The sequence below is a fragment of the Lissotriton vulgaris genome, chromosome 6 (assembly GCF_964263255.1).
Source record: "Lissotriton vulgaris chromosome 6, aLisVul1.2, whole genome shotgun sequence".
Taxonomy (NCBI): domain Eukaryota; kingdom Metazoa; phylum Chordata; class Amphibia; order Caudata; family Salamandridae; genus Lissotriton; species Lissotriton vulgaris.
Genome location: NC_141694.1, coordinates 396,154,608 through 396,169,216, shown reverse-complemented (window position 1 = coordinate 396,169,216; position 14,609 = coordinate 396,154,608). Strand labels below are relative to the sequence as shown.

The window sequence follows — 14,609 nt, the reverse complement described above, 5'->3', positions numbered from 1 at the left end:
TACCTTGAAGATAAAATTTTTAAACTGTGTTTTTATGTATTTGCAAGTATACTATGCTTTTATGGCTGTTTGATACAACCGAATAAAGTAAACTTTGATTGATTGAGTGGACAATAACGAACCATAGCATTTTGCACAATGAACGTAGCCCTCGTACAGAGTATTCAAGGCACTTGATAATATGCCTATGAAGAAGTGTAAATGTAAGCAAAGCTATTTCAGAGAATATTATCCTGCACAGGCAGGCAAGTGAATGTGTTTTAAACATCAGTGTTCAAAAAGATGGCAACTTTAAAACGTGAGCCTGTAAAATTGTGTTGTACCTACTTGGGCGCAATGAGACCACATGGTTGAACAGTATAATGTGTACCAAATATTGGCATCTTTATTAACACCTTAGATGCGGCGGAAATATCCCTCCCCAGTGCTGCGCCGTCCATTGGAACTAGTGCTGAATGGACGTCCAATGGACGTGCGCAGCACTGGGGAGGTAGTGCTGCCGTCGGCCAACGCCCCAACGCAGCACTTAGGAGGTTAAAGAAATGCACAACATAGTCCTAATTAAAATGTATTTAATACAATGCTACACATTGCACTCCTGCTATTTCTAATTGCTTTAGAGAACAGATGTAATTGTGGCCTAATTTATGGTCCTCTATTTATTGATCTAGGAATGGTGGGAGACTGAGTCTGTCTGCCTGAAATTTGAACTCCTAACTGCCAGAACACCTTATTTTGTCAACAGGGAGAGTTCTGTTTATTAAGCGACAATACCGTCTTAAATTATGAAATCACAACATTGAATGGAAACTTGTCTGTGAACTCTACTGTCTACCTGCATTCTATATCATAGGTGGAACTCTAGAAGCATTGGTTAATTGATGTACAATATCCAACAAATAATTTGTGTCAGACTGGCTTCAGATGTAAAAATTTCATGTAATTTAATGACTAGTCTATCATATTTGCTTCAAATTTGATTTTCAATATGTTTTCTTTTCTGCAGTTGTCTCTTGTGGAGAGCTTCCTTCTCCAGTCAATGGGAACAGGATTGGAACATTAACAGTGTATGGAGCCACATCGATTTTTACTTGCAATGCAGGGTACACTCTTGTTGGGTCTCATGTCAGAGAGTGCTTAGCAAATGGTCTCTGGAGTGGTGCAGAAACACAGTGCCTTGGTAAATATGATTTTTTTTTCAGGCTAAGTTACTTTAACAAATGTATTGAACTTTGATTGTGAATGATTCGTAGATACAATTTTGTAAATGTGTTCATTATTTTTCCATCATTAGCCTAATTATGCCTTACATCATGCAAACTTGTATCTTCATTTCAGGACTTAGCTATAAAGGGTTTCAATCAATCAATCAGGATTTATAAAGTGAAACACTGTCACCCCTAGTGGTATCTGGGTGCTGAGAGTGCAGAGACTCAGCCGAAAAGCCAGACCTTGTGTTTCCTTCTGAAGTCCGCCAGGGTGGGTGCTGTTTGACGATGAATGGGCAAGTTTTTCCAGGTGCTGGCTCTGATGTAGGAAAAGGAGCGGCCTCCTTTGAGGCTGCGACTGTTGCGGGGGTATGGGCATGCACTAGTCAGGAAAAGCACAGGTGCATTGCGGATCATTGGAAGTTCAGTCGGTGGGTGATGTAGGCTGGTCCTCGATCGTGCAGCACTTTGTAGGTGTGCATGAGAACTTGCAACTCTTCTGGATGAGAAGCCAATGCGGGTGTCAGAGGGAGGGGGAGATGTGGGTCCATTTTGGGGAGGTCCAGGATGAGTCTGACTGCAGGTCTGGAGTCTACTGAGGAGTTGGGTCGAGATTCTGGCATAGAGAGCTTTGCTGTAGTTGAGGCTGCTGGTGGAAAGGGCCTGGTGTTTACTTGGAACCATCTAAAGATTCTGCGAACCGTGCGGAGGGTGAGCAAGCAGGAGGAGGTGACTGTGTTGACTTGCAGTCTAATGGTTAGTTTGCAGTCGAGGATGATGCCTAGGTTGCATGCATGGTCTGTTGATGTGGGTGTAGGTCCGAGTTCTGTTGGCCACCCGCTGTGGTCCCAGTGTTCTTCATGAAGATTAGTACTTCTGTCCCCAGAGTTGAGTTTAAGACAGTTGACCCTCATCCAGTTGGCTACTTTGTAATGGGGTTGCAGAAGTGAGTTTTGTTTGTGGAGGGATGTTTTGATGTAGCATGCCATCTGCATAGGAAATTATATTGATGCAGTGGGCTCTGATGACATCTATGAGGGTGGACATGTAGGTTTTGAACACAATGGGGCTGAAGGATGATCCTTGTGGTATACCACATATGATGTGATACTTCAAGTATCCAATCAGCGCCAGGAAACTTATGGTGTCAGAGAGCTTTAGAAAAATCTCTTAACATAACATAACATAACATGTCCTCAGGTTCGGATGAGAAGTGAGGTAGCCGGATGCTCTGCATGCATTCTGGGAAGTTGGAGTCGATCCACCTGTTGGTGTTTTGCTGTCTACCGATGTTGTAGAGGCTGTTGATTAGGATGTGGTGGGATATGGTGTCAAACGCAACGGAGAGGTTGAGTAGGATCAGGGCAACAGTCTCTCCATGGTCGAGGAGGGTTCTGATGACACCGAGACCAGACAGAGTGGTCTTGGTACTGTGTTTGAACAGAATCCTGACTGGGAGGCAACAAGTAGGTGGTTTTTTCCAGATATTCTGTGAGTTGTAGATTAACAGGTTTATTGAATACTTTTTCAGGCTAGGGAAGCAGGGAGATCTGTCAATAATAATGTTTGTGTTCGCTGGGGTAAGCTGAAGATTTTTTTAGGAGGAGTCTGACCTCTGCATATTTCCATTTGTCCAGGAATACTCCTGCTTCCTGGACAGATGGCCCCTGCTCCGAACCCACCGAGATCAACTGCGGCATGCCCCAAGGATCCTTGCTGAGCCCCACACTCTTCCATATTTACATGGCCCCCTCACTGCCATCATTAGACAGGATGGGCTCAACATTGTATACTACGCCGATGACACCCATCTCATCTTCTCACTCATGAAAAATCCCAAAGACATCAGACTTTGCTTCTAGGAAGGAATGAAGAACGTGGTAGCCTGGATGAAAGACAGTTGTCTGAAGCTCAACTCAGAGAAGACCAAGGTCCTCATACTCAGACCCTGCACCTCTACCTGGGAAGACACCTGGTGGCCTTCTGCCCTCGGAAATCCACCCACTCCGACAGACCAGGCACAAAACTTCGGCACCTCTCTTTCCTTGAACTGCCAGATCAATGCCGTCGCCTCCACCAGTTTCAAATGCCTGTGCATCCTCCGCAAGAGCTTCAAATGGATCCCCCCAATTGCAGAAAGACCGTCACCCACGCACTCATAACCAGCAGACTGGACTACGGCAATGCCCTATACGCCTGAATCAACAGAGCTCTACTTCACAAACTCCAAGCCATCCAGAACGCCGCTGCCAGATCGTCCTTGGGACACCGCATCACGAATACAAGACCCAACATCTACAAGACCTCCACTGGCTCCCCATCGAGAAGAGGGTCACCTTCAAACTCCTCATCCACGCCTACAAATCTCTCAACAGCATCGGACCGAAATACCTCAATGAGAGAGTATCCTGCCATGTACCCAAGAGGAACCTCTGCTCCGCCGACCTAGCCCTGGCAGAGGCCCCCACATCCGCAGAAACAGAACTGGTGGGAAAGCCTTTTCCTACATTGCAGCCAACACCTGGAACGAGCTCCTGTGATCATCAGACGTGCCCTGACCCTGCACACGTTCAGGAAGGACCTTAATACCTGGCTCTTCGACTGATTCGGAGATGCCCTCTCCCCCCTAGCGCCTTGAGACCCTCACAGGTGGGTAGCACGCTTTACAAACCCCAATTAATTGATTGATTGTGGTGATGGAGGTGCTGATGATGTTGGTGAGTATTTTTTTTCTGTACCATAAAACAGGATAGTGACATGACTCGACTCCCACTCCAAATGTCAGTTGCATAAAAATCAAAAATACAAAAAACAATTCAACATCAAGCCCTTCCCTCCCTGTCCCACCACCCCTGTGAACCAGTCCCACCCTCCTCCCCGTTTTTGTCCCAAACTCCCATTTAACCTACTTAAGGGGAATACCCGCTTGGGGGAGAGGAAACAGCAGCGTACGCTTACCATGCTGTCAGGGTGCCAGGCTGACGGTATGTAACCCACCCATGCAATGGCCTCCATTGAGTACAGTGGCATCCAATCTGCCCCTTATATCGATATAGAAAAGCTAACTTTATGCAGCAGAACAAGGTGAAACAATAAAACTATTCACAACTTCAACCTGACAGTGCATTCAAAAGAAACCCCTAGTAGCAACATTTATGTTGGTCTAGTAACCATGACCATGTCCATGATGTTATAAAGTCACTATATCTATTCTGTGTCCTACGGATTTGACCGGGCTGCAGGGCTGCCATGTCCGATCCGGTGTGGTCTGGATTTGCAGATATGTTAAGAGAACTTTAGAGCAGATTTTGAGTCTGTAAAAAAATGCGCCTGGCCATCATGTGATATTTTCAATTTAGCGTATGGCACAGATGCAGATTGAAGGATTTTCTTCACTGGTACAAACTCTCTTTGTGCCGCTTGCACCACCGGGGTGTAGTCTGGGAAAAAAGACAGCGTGTTCCCGACATGTATTATAGGACTCTTGGCTCTGGCCTCCAGGAATATGGCATCTCTGTCTACATAATTCAGCAGACGTGCTATTATCGGGCATGGCAGTGCACCTGGTTTAGGCCTGTGGCCAAGAGAGCGATGCGCCCTCTCCACAATCGTTACGGACGACAGTACTGGACCAAACAGCTTGCGCAGAATGCAGCACCAAAGGCACACAAGCGGTTAGATGATGCCTCCCCAAAGGTTGCAAGCAGCAAAGCGAGATTAAGCCACAGCCCGCAGCCAGCAGATATGGCAGTGCGGCTATCAGTCACCAGGCGTATCCAGTCCTAAACGACAGTGCACCACAACCAGGAATCCGGCAGGGTTGTCAGCAGTAGATGTTGCTCCTGCACCAGCACCACATGCCACCAGTCTTCCCCAGGTAGCTTCAGACTAGCCACTACAATATACACCGACTATGGTCAAGGCCCATGGATCGTGTTAGCACTTTCCCTTACGGATGACTCTTTCATTAGAGACAGCGTAATGCAGCAAGAGTGTCTACTCTATGGACTTGCAGCACCACAGCTCCCATGCAAAGCCCAGGCCAGCCCGTAGTCCACAGGCCCAGAGCACTAACAGCGCCACAGATGGGTCCAGCCTCCCAGGCAGCCCAGACTACCGCTGCGACAGACGCCTATGCACCTTTACGCCCACAGATCTACCGGCAAGGCAAGTACCTCGCAATGCGGAAGAAGACCCGACGCCCATCCAGCGTCCCGCCCGGCCGCACCCAGACCCGGCCAGCACTAGTGTTCAGGAACGTCCAGGCTCAGCCGCCCGCCCCAGCCCGAGCACAACGCCGCCTAAGGCTCTGCCCCACTTACTCCCCCTCTCCGGGCTTCCAAGTATCCAGCACTCCTCTTTTCAGCACTTCGTCATGCCGTCTCCAATGGCCTCGCCGCAATAGCTACCGGCACCCGGGCAGCAGCAGTCTCTGCACCTCAGTATGCCACGTCTCCCACGGATCTTCTGGTCTTGCTACCTGCAGCCAGGTATTCAGCAGGTGTAATCCTCCGGGGGGGGTCCAAACAATGACACCTCAGGCTAACCAGCGCCCCAGAGTCTCCCCTCGCTCACACTGCCTCGCGACCCCGCCTTCACAATCTCAGAAGCGGGCAGCCGCTATCTCCTCGAGTGCCCTTTCTAGTTCTCCGCTCGGGTAAACATGATGTCTAGGGCTCGAGGAACTCCGCAATTAGCACCGATCGTGCAAAAAATGCTTCCCCATTGCTGCAAGTAACTTCAGGTCGCACAAGCTGGGATAAATAGTGGGATTTGTCGTATAATGCAGCCCGGCATGCGGAACTCCCTCAGGAGGCTGCCATTCCGCTTCCGCCATGGCCACACCCAAGATGCTGGTGAGTTCTGTGCTGATTTTGTTGGTTAGGAGGTTGAAGAGACGGTTGGGGCAGGAGTCAGTGGGTGCCCTAGAGTGAATGAATGACATGATGGCTTTTGTGGTCTGGGTGGTGAGCTGAGACAAGGTGGTGATCAGTTGGCTGGTGTGTGCTGGTTGTTCAACGCTGTTGCAGGTGAGAGCAGTGGGTGGCAGCTCAAAGTTTTAGATGGTGGAAATCTTGCTTTGGAAGTAGTCCAAGAGCGTATCACAGAGCTCTTCGGAGTGGTAGATTGTGTTCTCTATAGTTGCCAGGTTGGAGAATTCCTAGACTATTTTGAAGAGTTATTTTGTGTGGTTGGCTGCTATGTTGATTTGGGCTGTGATGGCTGGTCTCTTGGCTGCCTTGAAGCATAGGTGGTAGTTGCAGAGTGCTGCTTTGTGAGTGGCTCTGTCAGGGAGTTACTTGTGGGACCCTAATGTTTCTCAAGTTGGTAGCAGTTGCGCTTGGTGGTCCTGAACTCTGGGGTGTACCAGCTGGCCTATTTTGAGGTTTTTTTTTCTAGTTTCATCGGGGCGACTCTGTCGACGCATTTGGTGGTCCATGCAGAGAAGTTCTGGATGGTCTGATTAAGCCTTGAGTTGGGTGGTGCTGAGGCTCTAAGTCCTCTGAGTCTCTGTTACTTTGCCCCATCCATAGTGGGTAAAGATGTGGTACTGAGTGTCTGAGAGGGTGAAGTGGACAATTGCATAGTCCATTCAGGTAAGTTCTGTGATGTGACTGAATTGTATTCTGTTGCAGGAGGTGAGGATAGGGTCAAGTGTGTGTCCGGCTTAGTGTGTAGGTTTCATGACCAGTTGGGTGAAGCAGATGTTGTTCAGGTTCTCCAGGAGGGTGGCGTAATTGGGGTTGTTGATCTGGAAATTTAGGTCACCTTCTATTGTTGTCATGGCGTCAGTCGGTAGTTGGAAGCTGAGGTGTTCCATGAGGGATGTGGGGTTGTCATTGGTGGTGATGCATCAGATGGTTGCCTTGAATATGATAGCGATACCCCTTCTGTGTTTGTTGGTGCAGTCTCCGTGTATCATCCTGTAGCTGTCAGGAGTTGCGATGGGGATGTTGAGGTTCAACGGGAGGCTCATTCAAGTTTCGGTGATAAAGGTGACATCAGGGGAGAGGGTGGTGATGGTGTCTAAGATTTCTGAGGTGTGTTAGTGGAAGGATTGCTTGTTGAGCAGAATGTAATGGAGAGGTTCAAGGTTGTTTGTGGTCTTTTAGGCGGAAGTGACACGGGATCAGTGCAGACTGGCGATCCTGGGTTCGCAGGTGAAACAACAGAGGCTTCATGTAAAAGGTCCTTCAGTGGAGCTGGGGGAATCAATGCAGCAGTTGTTGTTGTTGTGGAATCTGGGCTCCAGAGTGCGAAGCTCTGCATAGGAGTAGCAGTGGGGGGACAGAGTGCCAGGGTTCCTGGCACAAATGGACTTGCCGTTGGCACGCCAGTGGCATGGCCACACTGCAGCCTCCATTAAGAAGGTCTTGGGGAGGAAGGGGCATTAGGCAGTGGGAAGTCAGAAGCGTGAGGAGAGAGGAAATCAGCCAGAAAAGCATCTAGTGAGGTGCGACAAAAATGGTCAGCAAAGCCGGGCAAATAGAAGGCAAGAACACAAACACAGTGCCTAAAAGCAAACAATAAAGTGTTCAAGACATCGAGAAATAAAATTGCTGAGATCTAAGTGAAGCAAAGGGAACAGATGATGGACGGAATTCTGAACATTGCAAACATTCACCCACAGTCATGATGGTATTGGTTGGATTCACCGTTCTTTGGCTTACCACAGCCACCCCAGTTTGGACCCAGCGATATGCAAATCAGTCTTGACCCTATTCCTCATGGGAACAGTCCAGCCAGAACTGCCAAGCCACATCCTTCCTGGACTGGAAACATGCATACTGGTACCGGTTTCGGGGCATTACCCCATATCAGCCAGGATAGCTTGAATCTAGTGGTACAGGGAGCACAGACCCACGTCTGGGCATACCCTTCCCACTTACGTTGACAAAAGCAAAAGGAACAAATGATGGACAGAATGCTGAACAATGCAAACATGCAACCCCAGTCACAATGATCTGGGTGTAATCCATTGTTCTTTTGCTCAGCACACCACCCCAGTTTGGACCCAGCCATATGCAAATCAGTCCCAACCCTGTTCCTCATGGGAACAGTCCAGCCAAACTGCAAAGCTACGTCTTCCCTGGACTGGAAACAAGCACCCTGGTGATCTAAGTGAAGGCTACCCGGAAGCAGTACTTCTATATTGTTGGATAAAGGCTATGAGGGCATTAGCGTCAGGCAGACACACAGGCTAACTAAACAGTAAATGAAGGCTGTCTAGTCAGGCAAATTTGGCTGACACACCAGGGTAACATCAGCAGAGGTGGCATGTAGTGGTGATCGATGTCAAGGGGCAAGGCTTCCCGGCTCAGCAGGAGTCAGAAGGAGACCCGGTGAGACGGCTGGGAAAGCTGGCACAGTACCATGTAAGATAATACTGGTGCTTGTTTATATTTTATATTGTTTTATTTATTTGATTAGTTTATTATGCATAACATCATGAATACTTTTACCTTCAAGTTATCACGTTCTTGCAAAAGGTTTGGTTAGGTCTAGATTTCCAGAATATGACACTATCATTGGCTCTTATTTTCGATGTTTTTCAAAAATAAATTTACAAAGGGCAAAACCCAGAGTCTGTGATACCTAATTGACAAAAATGTCTGTCCATCTGGTTTCAAATTCTGAGAAAATGTCCTTCTTTCAGCAGAGGATTAGGTTAATCATACTTGCTGCCTGACTTTGGCGTTCCTGTAGCTTGTATGAATACTTTAGACCATTTAGCCTCACTGAAGGGATAGCTTTGATGAGAGGTGTGCTATCTGGCATTGTAGAAGATTGCCACAGAGTGTGTACTTTAGCAAAACATGTAGTGTAAGTAATTTCCCACAATTCTCTTCAGTAAGGCCAGGGTAAATTAGAATGGGAATTGCACAAGTGTTGTGGAAGTTCTGCATCATACGTTGGCATGTATGTGAGCATATCTATATTGCTGACATATACAACTACATTTATGGTTTCAGAAAGTACGATTGTGCTCCAGCTGGAGAGCAGTTTGGAAGCAATGTGGTTGCACATTATACGTCATTTTCCATGTAGGAACAACTGCTTTAGTGTGGTAGCCAACCTATTACTAAGTGTTCCTTGTAAGTCCACAGGGCTAAATTTGCAATACATAAAAAACAAATTTGGTAGATTAAGAAAATATTTTCTCCAGAGTGAATGGTTTCAAAAAGCTGTTTGTTACTTGCGTGGGTAAATATATATTTTCCATTAATAAAACTATTAATGAATCAAATCCAATTTGTGTAACTTTTCCTGAGAAAATCTTAGCACATTCATTCAGACTTATCTTTCTATTGACATAAAAATCTAATTCAGTGTTGAAAGTAGATTTCTGATGTTTAGTGGAAATGCAAATTAAAAAAACTGCATTTTGTTCTGCATGTGAGCACACTATGCCAGTAGCTTGTCTCCTGGAACTGAATACATATCCCAGACTGACTTGCCTCATTTAGGTCAAAAGGGTTTGCTTCTAGGTAAAAGAAGGCTGAAGTGGTATCAACAGTGACAACTTAGCAGGGATTAGTCATCTGAGTGGAGGGTGCTGCAGGGACAGAATGCAACACAAAGAGCAGTCATGACAGTTCTTTATTTGAAGTTTAGGTCCTTATTGGGCATCTCTGGAAATAACACAATTCATGCTCAGAGCCACCCTGGACTTTCAGTCTGCACCCCAGCAGGAAGAATAGCGAGTTATAGAATTGGTCCGGAAGAAAGAAACCTCATCTTCATATGTGGGTGGCTAGAATTGACCTGTAGATGGAGAAAGGCTAGAGCAATTTTGGATCAGGTACTGTGAGACTGTTTGCAGTAAATTGAGAAAGGAAACATAAATAAGGAGGTTGGGTGTTTACAAGAAATTTGCATGAATTTAATGTAGGGACTTCTCCAATTACAGGCCACAATGATAGGACTGACACCGAACCTCTTCTGAACATTCTCGAACCTAGCCAGAAACATGAAAATGCATAAGTAACCTCTAATTTAAAGAATACCCAACTGACCACTATGGACTGGACCCTGAGAAAGCCCTGGCCGGGAAGAATCGTTGTGCATAGGACTGTGGCCCAGGGACCTAAAGGCTGGGAAGAAGTATTCCATCAGTACAGGAATTTTGAGCCTCAGGGGTGGGGGATCTGAGTTATGTTTCAGACAGGTTATTTAATTATAAGCGTGATGAGCCTCATTTTGTTGTGTTTTACAAAACAATTATCCAGAAAGAGGTCCCACCTCAAGGTTACTTCAGTTTGTTGTAGATGATGAAAAAGCATAAGGCAGCCACTTTTTTACAAAGAGAACTGAAGGCCAATCCCATTAGTGCCTCTTTGAAAAGGTATTGTAGCATCGACCAGAATATCCTCTGTGTTAGGTAATTGAAGAAAACATGTTTGCCTATAGTTTGTGTGACCATGTTCAGTTGCTATTTGTTGGAAAGTGGGTTATTAGCAGTTCTAAATATGTGTCTAGAACTAGTAGTTAGGCCTCTAGGGCTTAGTATAAGTCTCAATAAATTATTCCCTTGCTCAACCCTTGGTAGCTTGGCTGCAAGCAGGCACGCTTAACTTAGGAGACAGGAATGTAAAGTATTCAATACCAGCAACTCAGTAAATAATTAAGACAAAACAAAAAATAAAAATCTCACACCAATTTAAAAATAGGAAATATTGTTATCTTCAAAATTACATGACAATGACAAAAATCCAATGTAGGGAACCAGAGATATGGGTTTATGAAAGATTAAACACATTCCAGCACTTAGAAACATATAGTGCCACTCTGGGACATCTGGTTCAGCTTCACCAGGACAAAGCCAAAATTTCAAGCTGACTGCGAAGGAGCCCTGCTCGGAAACAGTAAGTTGGAGGCCCCATTTACAATTTTACCTTCGCATTGGAGCTTTTTTTTCTGAGGGCCCTCGCTGCTCTTCACAAGTCTGGAATTGCTTTGGGTTCGCTGACTTGACTTTCAGGGAACTCCCTGTTAAACTCTGGAAGTCGGACCTCCGGAGCTCTTCACCAGGATGAACCTGGAATCCGGCGCGTGTCGTGATTGAAGGTGGCCACCTCCGTCCTCGCGGTTGAGTCGGGAACCTTATGGAGTTTTTTTCAAAATTGTTCCAGACTTCCCCAAACTTCCAGAACTTCTTCCTGAAGTTCTTCCTGAGGACCCAAAGTGTTCAAAATACAATCCAAGGGTCTGGATGCTCCAAGATGGTCTTTGAATGTTTCGGACCACAATTGCCACAATGCACCTGGAAAAAACTTTTAACTGTCCACTGGACAGACTGCAAGCCATGAACAGTTGATGGTGATGATGCCGTTGAGCTCTGTTAACCTGTAGCTTGCAGGGAGTCCACTCTTTGATCCTTTAAAAGCAAGGTACAGGATGGGCGTGGCCAAGATGGCGGCAAGGTAGGACGCTTTCTTACAAGCTCCTGCCCGCCGTCCACTGCAAATAGCATCTAATGGCACCTGAGAGAGCAGGGGAGCACTGAAACCAGCGGCAAAGACCTGCATTGTCCCTCCCTGCCGACGGAAGGGCCAGCGGCTGACCGCAAACACCAATATCGGGCGGGGGGAGACGAGCCCGGCGGCGACATCACCATTGCGGCAGAGGCCTGACAATAGGGGCGGTCTGTGATAGGGACCTCCGAGGCCAGCTCTCGACTTTACGGCCTCTGCCTGATACATTCTCTGCTGCACCGAGGAGACTGCACTCCTGGTCGGGAGTCCGGGGAGTCGGTGGGCGGAAGCGAAGTGAGCTCGGCCATATCAGCGTCGCCTGGAGAGCGCCAGAGGACCCGAGGAGCAGCACCGCCCCCCTCCCCCACCTCGACTGAGGCAGCATAGCTTTTGCGGCACAGCGGCCGGCCGGATAAGGGGACACAGCGATCCTGCTGATTCCAGGACCAGCGCCGACACCGAGGGGAAGCTGCAGGAAACCCGGTCCACCACCCGCCCGGGGTGAGAGAGCGGGGCTGCCCCTGGGGTAGGGCCTGGCCTTGCGACGCCACAGACTGCAGGCCTGAAGACATAGTAGGCCATGGTTTCTCGGTGCCGAGCTGGGAGTCCGCCCCCCTGGAGCGGGGGAGAGACACCCGGGCACCTTCCACCAGCAACCTCTACCCTAAGCGGGACAGGCCCGGTGCGACACAAAATCACCAGCCACATTGCCAAAATTGATTCCAGAGGCCTGGGCCCAGTGGGTACCGCTGATACTAGCAGTGGAGGTCGGGAGGTGCCACCCTCCAGCACACCTTACAAGTGTGGCCATCACAGGCCCCCAGCACCTGGCGCAGATGGACAAGGGCACCAGTGGGAGCTGACCAGACTACACTCCACATACGCAGGCTGCTGGGGACTTTGAGAGTGGTCGGGGACTGGAGAAACATAGCGGCCATATCACTGCGAGAGTCAGCGCTATGTAGCAGGGCGGTGACCAGAGTGGCGACTACCGGAGCGGGGACTGGTCAGGTACACCTGACCTGACCGGGGATGACGCCCCCTGTTCTGAGGGCCCAGTGAGCAGATTGAATTACTCTGTGGCAGCGACCCCCTCCTCAGTAACACACACCCTGCCTTCTGGGCCCGTCGTCCTGACTACCTGTTGAGGCCGGATAGCATGTCCTCAACCAGAACCAACAAGGCGAATGGCCTCAAAGACATTTTTTGCCGCTCGCTCTACAGCCCCGACATGGCCGCCATGGCCCCGGAGGCCTGGGCGGGACGGGGCCCTCCATCCACCGGAGACGAACCAAACACGAAAGCCTTTCTTGAATCGCTATTCCTCACCCTCAGAGAGGATATAAATTCAGTTAAATCTGAGTTTGCTGCAGAGGTAAAGGAACTACGGCGGGATGTCGATGGAGTTAGAGAGTGTGTGGCCTCCCTGGAGGAGAGACATGACGACATGACATCCGACCTAACTACGCTGCAGCAGGAGGTAATTCGGCTCCAGATGATGGATGGAATGTTGTACAATGGCATAACATTCACCCCAGTCACAGATCTGGGTTTAATCCATCGTTATTTTGCTCACCAAGCCACCCCAGTTCAGACATGGCCATATGGAAATCAGTCTTGACCCTGTGCCTCATGAGAACAGTCCAGCCCGATCTGCAAAGCCATGTCTTTCCTGGACCGGTATCAAGCATCCTAGGACCGGTTTCTGGCTATCAGCCATCTTCAGCTAGGATAGCTTGACTCCCGTGACTTAGTGAGCAACGGACCCACGTCTGGGCATACCTTCCCACATAGGGTGAACAGCAAAACACACAAGATGATGGACGGAATGTTGCACAATGGCATAACATTCACCCCCAGTCCAGATCTGGGTTTAATCCATCGTTATTTTGCTCACTAAGCCACCCCAGTTCAGACATGGACATATACAAATCAGTCTTGACCCTGTGCCTCATGGGAACAGTCCAGCCCGAACTGCCAATCCATGTCTTTCCTGGACCGGAATCACGCATCCTAGGACCGGTTTCTGGCTAGCCCTAAAGCTAAAGCTAAACTCAGAGCTGTGACTGGGGGTGAATGTTTTGCCATTGTGCAACATTCCGTCCATCATCTTGTGTGTTTTCCTTTTCCACTTCATCCTGGGAGAGACGCAGGACTTTGATGTTGTTCTAGACAGAGCACACAGAGTAGGTCCACCTCGAGTCCCTAATGCACCACCGGCGGACATTCTGGTATGTGTACAGGACTTTGAGACCAAAGAGGCCATACTCACTAAAGCAAGGTACTTCCAACCTATGTTCTATCAGGACACTCTCCGGTGCTATACCAGGACTTAGCCCTGATCACGTTGCAGAGGCGTCGTCAGTTGCACCCGGTCACGGACCATCTCCGGCAACAAGGGATCTCATACTCCTGGGGAAACCCGTTTCACCTCATCTTCTGCCATAATGGAAAACTCCACCAGATCCGCTCACTCACAGAAGCCTGCTGCCTACAGGGAGAGGCGAAGTCTACTGAAGATGACGACGATCGCAGCTCCACATCGAGACCCGAGGTCTTCCCCTCAGGAGGGCAATGCCAAGGCAGGTAACGGCGCTCTCAACGGCCGCCAAGATCGGAGATTGCCAAGGGCCAGCAAGAAGTCCTTTCCTCGGCCACTGAGGCCCATGCCGGAGAGACCAAATCCCTGCTTCTGTCCTACTAAAGCTGCTCCCTTGCTGCTCGCGGGGAACGTTGGGGGGGTGCGGACACCCTTTTTGGACATATGGCACCCCCCCCTTGCTACCTGACCAGTTCCCCTGGGGCGACAGACCACTTTCGTTATTTGGACTTGTTGCTCTTTCCCCCGTTGGGGGCAGACTTTGGGCATTTCCTAGCTATGGGTTTTTAGGTTTCCTTTTTTTTCCCCTTAGCTACGTTTTGTTGG

At 48.6% G+C, this 14,609-nt stretch overlaps 1 protein-coding gene across 1 annotated transcript in view; it reads left to right on the top strand.

The window, feature by feature from the left end:
- Window positions 1-14,609, top strand: part of CSMD1 (CUB and Sushi multiple domains 1) — a 3,932,590-nt gene that overhangs the window by 3,467,926 nt on the left and 450,055 nt on the right. Inside the window, exon 52 of the mRNA XM_086925641.1 lies at window positions 1,007-1,180. Coding sequence (XP_086781767.1) covers window positions 1,007-1,180 — 174 coding nt within the window. The remainder of the gene's footprint in view (window positions 1-1,006; window positions 1,181-14,609) is intronic.